The sequence below is a fragment of the Phycodurus eques genome, chromosome 7, assembly GCF_024500275.1.
Source record: "Phycodurus eques isolate BA_2022a chromosome 7, UOR_Pequ_1.1, whole genome shotgun sequence".
NCBI classification, from domain to species: domain Eukaryota; kingdom Metazoa; phylum Chordata; class Actinopteri; order Syngnathiformes; family Syngnathidae; genus Phycodurus; species Phycodurus eques.
In genome coordinates this window covers 14,828,370-14,842,997 of record NC_084531.1, presented here as the reverse complement: position 1 = coordinate 14,842,997, position 14,628 = coordinate 14,828,370, and the positions used below count along the sequence as shown (strand labels likewise).

The following is a 14,628-nucleotide window of genomic DNA, read 5'->3' as shown; positions in this document are numbered from 1 at the left end:
AGGGCAGACGTTATGCATCTGTGGTATGCCATTATGGCGTGAATTAATCTACAGTGCGGTTGAAGCAAAAGAAAAAAAAAAGACAACAACTGCCCATCACCATGTTTTTCTCCAAGGTAAAAACCCCAGCTACACCGTCAGCGCCTCCAGCAGAAGAGTCTCTGAGTCAAGTGAGAGCCTCTCCTCCGCCACCAACGTCAGTCTCTTCGCCTCTCTCAGAAGGCAAAGCTGAATTTGAAACAGTGCATATGTCTCAAATTTTTGCTCTCAAGTCAAAGCAAAAAAACTGTCCGAAAGATGGCTCGTATCTCGGGGGGAAAAAACAGTCGGGGCACTGTACTTAACTGTTAGTAAGATTTCCAACTAAGTTCTGTTGCGCTGAGGCCACAGTTCTCTGAAATAAGATGTCAACTTTTGAAGAACAATACATGAGAGGATAGCTTGTCGATGACGCAGCCAAGTGACAGGACAGAACAGAACATTAATCACGTCACAGTGAGGCTGCCTTGCAAGTGCGCAAGAAAGTCGATGAGGAAAAACTGTATCCACACATTGTCTCTTAAAGTACATGATTTATCCACTCCACACTCATATATATATATATATATATATATATATATATATATATATATATATATATATATCATATCATCATATCATATATCGTAGACATCCAATCAAAAGGTTCCTTTTGCTTTACGTCTGCAAGCCTACGGTGGACGTCCCTTACTCATTCCATTTTCATTTGCACTTTTTATGTGATGATTAAATGTTAATGAAGAGGGACCTTCACAGGGAGCTCGCAGCTAAAGGGCACACATCGTGTGTGTAATTGGATTAGCGAGTGTCTTGGCGCAAGTGTTTAAGTACAGCAAGGCTGTACTGTAACTCATGCACACACAAACACACATCTGCATCTCATCCTTATGTGCGTGCTTTTATCTGAGAATGGATTTTATGTTTGTTTTAGGCATCCCGTCTGCTTGAAGCAAAGCATTTCAGCATGGATCACTATTAGGATTAACCTTGGTCTTTAGTTCAACTTAAACCTGAGTTTTGCTGCCCTTTTATCACGACAAAGTAACTACGGCACGCAGAAACAGTAAATAAAGTTGAAAATGACATGGGGACGCACTCCTTGAAGGGGACATGCGACACCCTGCTGTCATGTCAAAGTCAAAAAGGTAAGCAGAGCTGCATTGAGTTTTGTTGGATGCACACACAGTGGTACCCTGAGATATGACTTGACTCACAAGTTTTTGGAGTTCCGAGCCGTCGCTCGGACAATTTTTAGCTTTGACTTGCGAGCACAAATTTGAGATAGGAGCACTCTATGGGGGCAGTTGCTCAACTCATTTTAAATCAAGTAGCAGTTTGGGTGATAGTGAACAATTCTTAAAAAAGATGCTCCAAGCTGTTCCATGCCACTCACAGTTGAGGTTTGCTGTCAAACTAAACATAAAAAGAGAATTAGGCATGTATTTAAAACAACCACATAACCTTGTCTTATAGGCTGCTAGATTAGTGCTAAAACACAATGGGAAACACCATAGCCACAAGAGCTAACCGTTAGCATCTATGTAGCAGTGTTATAACCCTTTAAGCAACAAATATTTGAACACAAACAGCGCAGCAACACATATAGACTGCCAATATAACAATACTCCCAGGCATATATTCTTTATTATCTGTGAAGAAAGACTAATGATATTACTGGTGTTCTAAGAAGCCGAGACTGTCTCCATGTACAGTCTATCCGTTATGTCTGTCTAATACTGCCCCCAGGTGGCCAAGGCGCACACACTAGAATGAGCAGTGCAATGTGCATTGAATTGAAGGCGAACGTGTGACCAATAAAAAAAAACCACTTTTATTTCTTTTCAAATATGTAATGCCATTACAGTACGTTTTTCTAAAGTACAATATTAAAGAGTGCTATTTTATTGGAGGCTGGAACAGTTTAATGCTATTTCCATTCATTTCAATAGGGACAGATGATTTGAGATACAAGCGCGGTGAAGGGATGAATTAATCTAATTTCTCAAGGCACTAGGGTATATAATTCTTGATCCTTGGGGTATTTTGTCAAAAGCATGACAGTCACAGGCAAGCTATTAACACACCTGGTAGCTGTTTTGAATTGTAGAGGGGAAAATGCAGTTGCTGTTCTTCCTGACTTAAAATGTCTGTAATAGGTCAGCACAACAGCTCATCAAAGTGCATCAGTTACATCACAGCATGAATAGTTTATGTCGCAGGCAATCATCATTGAACCCTACATTCCCATCATCCGTAAAATTACGACCTTGTGTTTTGCAACTGTCAGAAGATACTGTATGCAGAGTCGGGAAAAATGGCTGCCGGGGTGTCAAGGTGACAGCGTGTCTGAAGCCTTTAAGTGTGGATTTGCTCCAACTCGCCTCTCGTTGTTTTGTATTCACAGCAAAGAGGAAAACATTGATTTTGGAGCGTTCGCAGGGTTATAAAATGTCCTGTATTGTAGCCAGTACATTGTTGGCTGAAAGGCTGCGAGCACAGGGGAAGGTTACATATGGCCACCTAAAAATGCCGCTAAATCAATATTTTTCAGCATCAACATGACATTATTTGCAAGCTTTAGCGGGCCTCATTCAATAAAGCGGCGGGCCGCATACAGCCATAAGCCCTTGAGCTTGACATTGAAAAAATTAATGATGACGTTCACTTTGACACCTCACTCTGAAGTACGGGACACGTAGTATGCATTTTTTTTCACAATTTGAAACCGTTTCCAGACTTCTGAATACGTCTGCTGTAGTTGGAAGTAACAAACCCCAAGTACTTTATTGTTGGACTTTAAATAGATTTTTCATGTTTCTGTAATTTACTTGAATACTCTTCACTTTTACTTATTTCCTTGCTTTGTCAAAATAGACGTTACTTTTTCAACGTCCATGGATGATGACATGATTTTAAAAATATGTAAATAGAGAGTCTCTGTGGTTGAGGTCTTGATTGACTGATTGATTTATTTAGATCTTGGGGAATCATTGGGCCCTATTTTCGTTACAGGTGTAAATCCAGCACGACAGGTGGCGCAAATGTGCGCTGTGTTTACAGCCGACTTAATTTGCCACCAATTAAAGTGGCTACTCTCCTTCCCTTTAAATGTGGCACAATGACCATCACAGCGATCCATGCGTGAGTAGAGCATTGTCACTGCTCTTGGCAGACAACGTGCGCGGGTACCCTTATTAAATGCAGAACGAACTGGTGATAACCGATGGCGACTTAAATACAGTATAGACTCTGACCTGCCTGTGCCCCAATCATATTCACCAAAATCGCATTCGACCAACTCTGGCAAGATTTAGACGTGGTCTAAGCAGATGTAAGTTTAGATCGACTTTCTGCCACCAAATTGTCATTCCGCCAGGCGCATCTCCATGGACACACCCTTGCTGCACCGGAACACCCAGCTTGGTCCAGGCTGGTCTGCCAAATTGACAAACACACCTACGAGCCTTGCACTTGCGGTAAAGTCAAAATCTGGATTTGCACCCCACCACAGATGCGCTGTCTAAAAAATAGAGCTCATAACATGGGTTGGCAGTGGATGTTACAGTATTTGCCCCATTTGCATGTAGTACACGTGCTTCTGATACTTTTTTTGTCAAACTAAAAATATCTATAAGCCATTTATTTTTCAGGGTAATGATTTAAGACGAGTTAGAAATGATATAGGTAAGTGTTTTGGGAATATAGTTGGCGGTATATTTACTGTTTAAACTTACTAAAAGGCAGTTCTAAACATTTTTAGGGGTCCCTTTGCAAGCAATTAAAAAGTAAATTTTCCACAATGTGTCTCCTTAAAGGCTGCACAATGCCACTGTGGCGTGAAGCGAAGATGAAAAGGACTGAGTTTTTCAGCTGACAAATTAGAATCTGTCCCTCCATCACACCGCCTGTTACATTTTCCACTTCCGTACTTAATGGCCACACACTGCTAGTTTAACAGTCACGGTCAATCCTTGCCTTTAACATACGGGGGAATGACAATGCGAGCATTTACAAGCAAAACGCTTTGCTGTTGTGCAGCCTCCAGCTCTGAACTGTCCAGGTGTTCCTCGAAGGAAACCCCACAGCGAGGAAGAGGAATCTGACCAGCAGGAAACAATGTACAGAAAGACTTCTGCAGGTAAATGTTAATGTGTATCCCATTCATAAACTTTTAGAAATTACTTGATTGTTAGTTCTACAGTAATGGACATTCTAAACTATTTGTATATTATCAATAAATAAATTAAAAAATAAACTACCAAACAATAATTGTAGGCTCACTATTTAGCAAGTCAAACTCTTCAGACACTTGAAAGTTATATGTTCTAAAATAGTTTGCTTAAGTGTCTATTACTTATAGTGGCAATAATCTTTTATACAAGATGCTGCAATAAGGGTGTGCTAATAAAATGTTCATTGTTAATCATGGCGTGATAAACTATAAATCATTAAGAAATTATTTATTAACTACTTGTACTTACCAACATTTTCAACAACAAATGTAGGCTCACTATTTGGCAAGCTCAAACTACTTTGACACTGTGGTTATCGAGTCTACAATTAAAGCTTACTTGATTATGTGTTAGAGTAACTAAATTATAATCTATTATTAATCATGCCATTATCTATTTTAAATCAATAATAAACATTCATGAATAATTCATTCAAAAATAATGTATGTAGGCTCACCATTTGCCAAGCACAAACTATTTTACTACTACTTAAGTGGTCTATTCTCTGAGCTAATAAATGTTTATTGTTAATAATGATATGTTATCAACTATGAAACAATGATGAAGCATTTTACTTTATTTTGAATTCTAGAGATATATTTTTCAACAATGAATCAAGTCTCGACGGCATGGTGGGCGACTAGTTAGTACATCCTCACACTCCTGAGGTGCCGGGTTAAAATCCTGCCTCCCTGTATGGAGTTTGCATGTTCTCCCCGTCCCTGCGTGGGTTTTCTCCGGGTTTTCTCCGGGTGCTCTCGTTTCCTCCCACATTTCAAAAACATGCATGGTGGGTTACTCGAAAACTAAATTATCCGTAGGTGTGAATGTACCCGGCCTCTCGCCCTAAGTCAGCGGGTTAGGCCAGCACACCCACGAACCTAGTGAGGATAAGCGTTCAGGGAATAGATTGATGGATGGATGGTCTCACGAGTTGGCAAGCTCAAACTACACTGACACTTTATGGTAATTTATTATCTTCTAAAATAAATGCATCCCTATGGCAATAAGAGTTATGATAAAATGTTTATTCTTAATAATGATATATCTTTTTCAACAGTATACGTAGTCACACTATTTGGCAAGATCAAATTATATTGGCACTTTATCTTGATTATATCCTACAATAAAGGCAAAAATGAATTATGAGTTTTTAATGATTAACCTATAAATAATGATGCTGTAAACTATTTATAAAGCAATAATACTACTTATAATACTTATAATACAATAATACTAATAATACTACTATATTACTTCCAACTGCTTGTGTGTGACACTTTACAGTTAGCCATTCTGTCAAATGTCCACTTCTACAGCCACTGTGGCAAAAAAAGTGTAAGGCATCAATCATTAATAAGCTACGACCATTACATGAGCAAAGCAGTGATGCAAGGTCTGCTCACTATTTGGCAAGTAAAAGGGTTCACGCTCATAATTGCTGATTTACTTATCAACAACGGATTTTTAAATCATTTGGAAGGCGTTCATCAGGGAATCCTGCATTTGTTGATGGACATGGTAGAATTTGACATAAAAACAGCATCTTAGCCAACTTCCACACACAAAATTAAACGCAAACATGTGTGTATAAATCATGTCTGGTTAAGCTGACAGCGTGACGGAATGATGCTTGTGATGTGGCTTTAAGATGCTGATGAGCTCCATGTACAGTAGAAATACAATACATTTCCTTTCCTCCCAGCGGTATTATTTGTTTGCAGGCTCAATGCAAATATGAAAAAACTTAAGACAGGCCACGTGTGTGAATACACAACACACAAAGATTGCTAGAATGAGACCAGTGTTGAGCAATGTTTATTTTCGCTTCCTCCCCTCTATGTGTGTGATTTTATGGGTGTTAAGGCAGCCATGCGGAGAAGGGCAACAGATTGTTTGTTTGCTATGAAAAAATAAGAGAAGCAATGTACACCATTTGTACACATTTACTACACAGACTGCCCAGACTGTCATAAGACTTGCGGACACATGTCTTACACTCAGGTGACGAGAGGGGTGGAGCTGTCAACCCGGGGGACGTTTAGTCCCAGTGGACCACGTTCTGTACCTCCATTGTAGAGGCTGTAGCTGTAATGTTGTCAGTGCCTGTCGTGGCGGCAATCCCCAAACCCGTTGGTAGACACCAGCGGTAAGGGATACCATCGAGCTGTAGAAGGAGTCCTATCAGGCCTTTTGGCCTGTGGGACTCAGGAGACAGCTGATGGGTACCGGCTGACCAAGCGGAATGGAGCTTAGGTGGTCGCTGAGGCAAAAACTCGGGCGCTGGAGGGGTTCGGTGAGGCCATGGAGAACGATTTCCAGACAGCTTCAGGGAAGTTCTGTTTCATCATCCGGCATCTCAAAAGAGGGAAGCAGTGCACTGTCAACACTGTGTATAGTGGGGACGGTGCGCTGGTGACCTCAATTCGGGAAATTATGAGTCAGTTGGCCGAATACTTCGAACACCTCAATTGCACCGGCATGCTTCCCATGAGGAAACAGAGTCTGGGGACTCTGAGGTGGGTTCTTCTATCTCTGGGGTTGAGGTCACCGAGGTGGTTAAAAAGCTCCTTGGTGGCAGGGCCGCAGGGGTTGATGAGATCGGCCCTGATGTCCTAAAGGCTCTGGATGTTGTGGGGCTGTCCTGGTTGAGACGCCTCTGCAACATCACGTGGACATTGGGGACAGTGCCTCTGAACTGGCAGACGGGGGTGGTGGTCCCCCTTTTTAAAAAGGGGGATCACATTCCTCCGCCTCCCTGGTAAGGTCTATTCAGGGGTTCTGGAGAGGAGGGTCTTTCAGAAAGTCGAGTCTCAGATTCAAGAGTGTGGTTTTCGTCCTAGCCGTGGAACAGTGGACCAGCTCTACACCCTCAGCAGGATCCTTGATGGTGAATTGGAGTTCTCCTAACCAGTGTACATGTGTTTTGTGGACTTGGAGAATGCATTCAACCATGTCCCTCGGGGAGACCTGTTTGGTGTGTTCTGGGTGTATGGGATACCGGACTCCCGATTATGTTCATTTCTTTTATGGACAGAAGTTCTAGGCGCAGGTGGGGTGTTGAGGGGGCCCGGTTTGATGACATCAGTATCATGTTGCTCCTCACGTTGCTGTATCACGTCCTCAGTCGGAAAAGGGTGGAGTGCCCTCAGAGAGGAGATCCTGCCCCAAGTGGAGGAGTTAAAAGTATCTCAGGGTCTAGTTCATGATTGAGGGACGAATGGAGCAGGAGATCGACAGGCGGATCAGTGAAGCATCTGCAGTGATGCGGACTCTGTATCTGTCTGTCGTGGTGGAAGGAGCTGAGAAGGAGAAGGCGCTGAGCAAAGGCAAAGTTCTCGATTTATCGGTCGATCTACATTCCTAGACTCACCTTTTTAGTGCTCACCTGTTGTAGAGCTTTCCCAGGTTGCAAAAAATTCAATTTCCATTTTAACACAAAAAATAAACAAAAAATAAAATGGCAGAAAAAGCTAAGCACAGTTTTGGATTTAATCACTTTGATGCTCAATGAAATGAAGTCTCGCAAGAGTTGCTAGAAGTCTTGGACAGCAGATTGCCATCTTTCAGGGAACTTTAGAGTTGTATTTTTCCAGAAAATTCAGTTCGACTTCAGAGGTTCCACAGAAATCTTCACTGAAAAATAGACAGAATTCCGTCTGTTGAAGTTATTAACCACCAATCGCCCCCCACGCCCCACACACACACACACACACACACACTCATCCACACACATATCCAAATACTACCAGAGAGAATTTTAGTACGGATGTTTATTCTTAGATCTAATCATCCAATCTGTAAAATACCGCACACATTTGGGTTTTTGATAATCTGCCTCCCTAAAGGCCATCCAGATTGCACGGATAAAGTGCAGTGAGACATGTTTTGCCTTTTCCTTCCGCCTTAAGCAGGCTATAAACTGTGATAGTCTTAAATTCCTCCATTCCCAGTTCATTGCCTGCGATGGAAAGCCAAACTAACAAATTAAGCGCTCACGCTGTATGATTGTCAAAACCAAACAAGACGAAGACAAGGGACTCTATTTTCATAGAAGAATCTGCAGCGGGTGCGCAAATGCTGGTGTATACTGGTTTTCGTGCAAGCACAAGGCTCGCTGCACATGTTTGCCAATTTGGCAAATCGGTCTGCAACAAGCTGGGCTTTATAAATAATATTTTAACAATCTTAACTGTCATAAGTGTATAAATAGGATAAACAAGATATAACAAAGTCTAAAAACCATTAATTGTCTTCTCAACTTTGATGATGAGTAACAGACGAGGGTCAAAATAAATTAAGAAATGTATCTTCAGATTGAGAACGCCAATGCTATAAACAATGCAAAAACAACAAAGCAACACACTTAATTGTGAGTGCCTTGAAACTCTGTCTTGGGGATTTTAAAACTCTACACAGCCCTGTTCAAATGCTAGATTTTTGTGATATACAAAATGAGAACAAGATAAATTATTTCAAAACTTTTCCCACCATTAATACAACCTAAAACACTTTGATTTTTCTTAAAATCTTTCTAAGAGGGAAAGTAAAAACAAACAATGGAGATAATGTGGTCACACAAGTGTGCACACCCTCTTACAAGTGGGATATGGCTGGGTTCAGAATTAACCATTCGTGAATCACATTCAAATTTACGCATGTTGAATGGAAGTCAGCACACATGTGCCACGATTTAAAGTGCCTTGAATTAACTTCAGAACCAGGCATCACTGTGGCTATGCTGTCATTTTGGTGATGAGTAGTGTTGTGTTTACTTTGCGCCAAACATACATTTTGGCATTACAGCCCAAAACTACAACTTTGGTTTCATTGGACCGTAAAATTTTTTTTAAATATGGTCTGAATATAAAAAAATGTGTGAAATAAAATGTGTAAATGCTAATGCTAACAACAACACTAATCACAAAAGAACACACTTAATAATGTGTGTCTTGTCTTGAAATTTCAGACACGTCTCATCGTAAGTCTGATTGGGAGCTGGCAATCACTCCTTTTATTAATATGAATGGAAAGAGAAATAATCAATTCCAAAGACAAGCCATCATAAAACCGTTCTTTACAGGTAATGTCTTAAGTAATGCTTTAATATTACTTACTGTCATACAAGGGTAAAAACGAACCAAGTTAACTGATAATAAGTGACGACATTCCACCTGTGGATTTGGAACGCTCCCACTAAAAACAAAGGTAACCACAAAGGACCACATTTCTGTTGATTGTATGATTTTTGATCTGTGTCCAAATTTCGGAGCAGCGAGAAAGGAATCGGATTGGCAGTGCTCTTCCAGCTTCTGTGGGAAAAATGTAGTCCCTCAGGCAGTTGGCTCCACACCGACTGCAAATTGACAGCAGTGACCTCGATACTGCTGGAACGACCATCTCATTTACAAGTACTGCAAGTCATAAGGTGAGAAAGAATGTAACACGAGCCCGTTTGTATCCGTTGCGCTGCAAAAGGCACGCGCTGATCCAGCCTGTGGTGGAGCCCTACGAGCTCACTCAGCCAAACTCTGCCGGCATCTGTGACAGCTCCGGAGTTTCACATCCTGAATTAACATCCACTTTAGTTACAGAATGACTTCTCATCCACTTTTCCTTATTTATGTTAGAATGCCATCTGGGACTTAGCTTGGAGGCTGAAGGTATGACACCAGCGGCAGACCATTTTGGAACCGGTTGGTAAAGGCTGGACTTACACTGCAGGTCCAAGTGTCACATTGCAATTTAATGCTGACGTCTGATTTTCTATATCCAAGTGCAATTCACATCACATAGACTACTCACAAGAAGTTAGGGATATGCAGCTTTCAGGTTTAATTTCAGGATGAACTTAAAATGTTCCGCAACATTTGCAGATGATTTGAGCTTTAGACTTGTCCAACTGTTTAATGCATCAGTCCTTTTTGCACCATTTGTTGTTCTCTAACAAGGAACAGAACGACAACATTCACAACAGGTGTTTGATCCATGAATGGACCAATAAATGTCCTTGTTCATTGAGAATTGGCATTTAAGTAGTCCTCTTCATCATTCTGTTCCTACACCTACACCTAACAATTGATCAAAAGTACCTTGTGAAGTTTCAAACTGGATGTTCTCAGAAGGAATTGGTCACTGAGCTTAGTGGTCACAGAGTGGCATAAGCAGAGTACAACAGAGAGTCTTGAAGAGTCACAGAAAGGCATAAAAGTGGATGTCCTTGGAAATTGATCAATTCATGTATTAATCACCTGTTGTTAATTTTGCCATTCAACTCGTTGTTAGAAAACAGAAACTTTTGCAGAAAGTATTGAAACATTGAAAAGTTTGATGTGCATTCACAAATTTAGAGATAGTCAAATTATGTTTATCTGCCAAGCTTATAGTGCATATTAAGTTAATCCTCAAATTTCCCCCAAAAGCCAAATATCCCTTTTTTTTTGTGAGCAGCGCCGTTTACACTGACATTACACATGAAACAACCCGCATGAGCAGACACCCAAATCGCACTAACTCGACAAGCAGTTGCAACACAAAAGTAAACAATAATATATAATTACAAAACATGAACGCTACATAACATTTCGTTTGTCTGAGCTGATGCTTTCCCCCCATTGATTTAAATTAATCACCACATTATTCCACTGGCCGTCATAGGCAATTATTTACTTAATGATGGACACACATCTAATGTAGCATATTCAGACCATATTTTAGATTGTTTTTGCTACTCTCACATTGGCAGTTATCTAATCCATAGTGGATTTGTATCCACTTTTGGAAGGGGGCTGATTCAGATCTGAAGATATCCATACATTGTACATTGTTTTTCTACTTACGCTGCCATGACACATATTCCAATTGTCACTTGAGGGCAAAAATCGGACTTATGTCACTTGAGCCATGCAGTGAAAATCCCGCCGAAAGAAATAGTCGTCCCTCACTTCCTGGCAAACAACCAAGGAAGCTGGAGTAAAAAATAAACAAAAAGAAAAAAAAGAGAGAGGGTGATAGCCAAGATTCGAACCCCAAAACTCAGGACTGAGAGGCAAATAGGGGGTAATGACTAGTACGCCATGCTGGCCATAATTCATTTTTACACAACACATTCTAAACAGTCTCTCAGGTGCCACAACATGCACAGAATAGGTTGGATTCTTTGTTCTGGTCATGCTTGGCAGAGTTCATAGGGTTGACAACTTGACAACAAATTGGTGGGAATAGGAAGGAGACGGATTTTTTTTTTTTTTTTTAATATTATAATCTCCAGTTGAGCAACCAATTCACAATGTATATTAATTTTTCCGTAGAATCGCGACTCAGCATTAAATGTAGAATAAACATTGTACTAGGAATGTTAATTTGACTGTGCTTTCTTGTGATCAACAGTGGGTAAAATGAATATCAATTAATTGATGAATTTAGCAGGATGCTGGGCAGCACGTCTGCATGACAGTTCTGAAGTTCGGGGTACATGGGTTTTCTCCCAAATTCCAAAAACCTGCATGTTTGGTTCATTAAATCAGTGGTTTATAGCCTGGGTTCGATGGAACCCTAGATGTTCGGTGGAGGACAAGACACAGTATGTGCTTGCGTGTGCACTTTTTCAGACTGTGCTTAGCAGGGCCCAGCACGCCGTCAACGAAGTCGCCGAGCGATGCTCAAGGCGGGCGTTTGCCATGCTCACTGCGCTGTGGCATTGGATGGAGCATCAAACAGGAGAGGGACTTCAGAGCGCTAACAACAATACGCAGACATGAATAGAAAAAATACTCGATATGCCAGCGTGATGTAGTAGTGCGGCTAATACGTGGCGGCCAAATTGATGGGGGCAATTTTCCTATCAATGGCAATGCATGTACTATGTATTGAAAATAAACTAATTTTCATTAGGGTCACACTTTTTCTCAATGTCAAAGCATGTGCTAATAATACAGAACATTTGAAAGAGACAAAAAATATTTTTACCTGTGAAAGTTTTATTCCCAGTTCCCTTGTTCTGATTCGACAGTGTTGTGAGAACCGTATGCAGCAAAACATGCAGGCATCACTGTTATTTTGGTTTTCGTGCCATCCACAAACATGGAATGTGCTGACACTTTGGCCCGATTGGCTTAGCGTCGCCGTAGGCACGCAGCTCATAGGGGCGTGTTGTCTTCACCTATTCACCTATCTATGACAGCAACCGACCGACAAGTGGGAAAAGCATCCACGCTACTTCGTGGTAGGCCACTAAAGCAACCACTTCTAAATATGGCCAAGCTTGCACCGGACGTAACTTAGCAGAAAATCCTTTTCCAGAATTGTAGACATAAAAACAAAGAAAATAAATTGTTGTGAAAACGATATGAGAGTGGCACTGGCTGAGGTGAAAGGCAACAGCAAACTTCACATTCATTAACAGTAAATTTTCACTGAATTGAATTAAATTTTTGTGTGTGAAATTGATGTTTTGTTGGTTTTGTTCTCTAAGCATAGTGATTCTGTGTGGAACTCATTTTGTGCACTAGTCAACTATATACCCATTTCAAATTTGAAATAATTTTCCAATTACGAAGGTTTCCATGAATGCGCGTATGAAACTTGCAGCTTTCAGTACCTCCAACAATGTTAAGATGTGAGGGTGAATGCCTGTTTGTATGCATGTGCCCTTTGTGTCTGAGGTACACCCTGCCTCCTGTTGAAAGTCAGCTGCGTTGGGCTCCAGCTAACCCCTAATGAGGACAAGCACTATAGAAAATGGATGGATGGATAATCGATAAATAAACATTGTTTTCCTCTGTTCTCCAACACGGAGAACTGAGAAGCAGAGCACGTGCGTATAATGATTTGTATTGTGGCCTTTATGAAAATGTGTGCGTGTGTGTGCGAGACGCTGACCTTTAAGGACGACCGTCAGCTCGTCTCGCAGGACAGCAAAGGTACTATATCTCGGGCTGGTCTCTGGGATAATGTTCTTTTTGAGCCACCCTCCGCAGGCGTATTGGTAGAAGTTGTCACAAGGATCCACGCTGGCGTCCATGTTTTCAATCAGGCGAGCCGCTGCATGCAGGACAGGGAGAAAATGTGTGAATCAGTCAGTCATGAAAATGAGAGAAAAGACTCTGCCTGGAAGAACATACTCTCAACAGCCACAGCACAATCTCATGACAGCTGCCTTTCCAATGGCCATAATGTGGTATTGCTATAATAAAGAGAAAAAAAATGTACTATTGGTTCTAAAAGAGGTGGGGGACTCCAGTCACACAACTTGACTTGAGTCAGACTTAAGTCACCAATTATATGACTTGGGACTTGGCTTGGCGAAGAATCTACTTGACTTTGTTTTGACTTGACTTGACTGAGACTTGAAACAGGGCCAGACTTACTATTGGGCAAACACAGGCAAATGCCTGGGGCGCTGAGATTTTCCATGGGCCCAAAATCTCATGAAAAGATGAATCAAGTTTTCTTTCATCTGAGGCAAATATTAATGTTTTAGTCTTAACTTGCATTCTTAAAATCACATCAAAATGCTGAACCTATCGTGATCATTGATTTCTGCTGCCCCTGCTTCCCTTATGTAAAGGACTAGTCCATCTTCTTATGCGCATGTGCAGACTTGCAGCAAACAAATTTGATTGTAAGTGGAGCGGAGAAGGTGAGAGGAAAACAAAAAAATTACATCAAAACTACAAAATGTTTGAATCTTTTTCAAGATGGTACCGAATACGTGTAACCGACAACAACAAGAGTCAGATGCTCTTGCCAGTAGCAGTAGCACTGCTGTCAGTGTCAGCCGAGGAGGATGTAGTAGAGATAAAGTCGAGAGTAACTGGAGTGACTCTTTTCATCATTAATATTCACTGAGTATTCGAGATCTAAATGGTAATATGTGTGAATAAATGTTACTGAGCAAGACTGTTTGACTTGACTTAAACCAAGTAATTACTTGACACGATTTGCTTGAACTTTACTGGGTAAATATCCATCCATCCGTTTTCTGAGCCGCTTCTCCTCACTAGGGTCGCGGGCGTGCTGGAGCCCCTCCCAGCTGTCATCGGGCAGGAGGCGGGGTACAACCTGAAATGGTTGCCAGTCAATCGCAGGGCACATACAAACAAAAAAACATTCGCACTCGCAGTCACAGTCACACCTACGGGCAATTTAGAGTCTCCAATTAATGCGTGTTTTTGGGATGTGGGAGGAAACCCGAGTGCCCGGAGAAAACCCACGCAGGCACGGGGAGAACATGCAAACTCCACACAGGCGGGCCCGGGGATTGAACCCTAGTCCTCAGAACTGAGAGGCAGACGCTCTAACCAGTTGTCCACCGTGCCGCTGTACTGTATACAGACCAATAAAAAGAGAATCAAAG

At 41.3% G+C, this 14,628-nt stretch overlaps 1 protein-coding gene across 2 annotated transcripts in view; it reads right to left on the bottom strand.

Annotated features, from left to right (window-relative positions):
• Positions 1-14,628, bottom strand: part of LOC133404977 (neprilysin-like) — a 52,191-nt gene that overhangs the window by 22,676 nt on the left and 14,887 nt on the right. For both annotated transcript variants that reach the window (XM_061681541.1, XM_061681542.1), the window contains exon 4: positions 13,152-13,313. In XM_061681541.1, the coding sequence (XP_061537525.1) occupies positions 13,152-13,313 (162 nt within the window). The remainder of the gene's footprint in view (positions 1-13,151; positions 13,314-14,628) is intronic.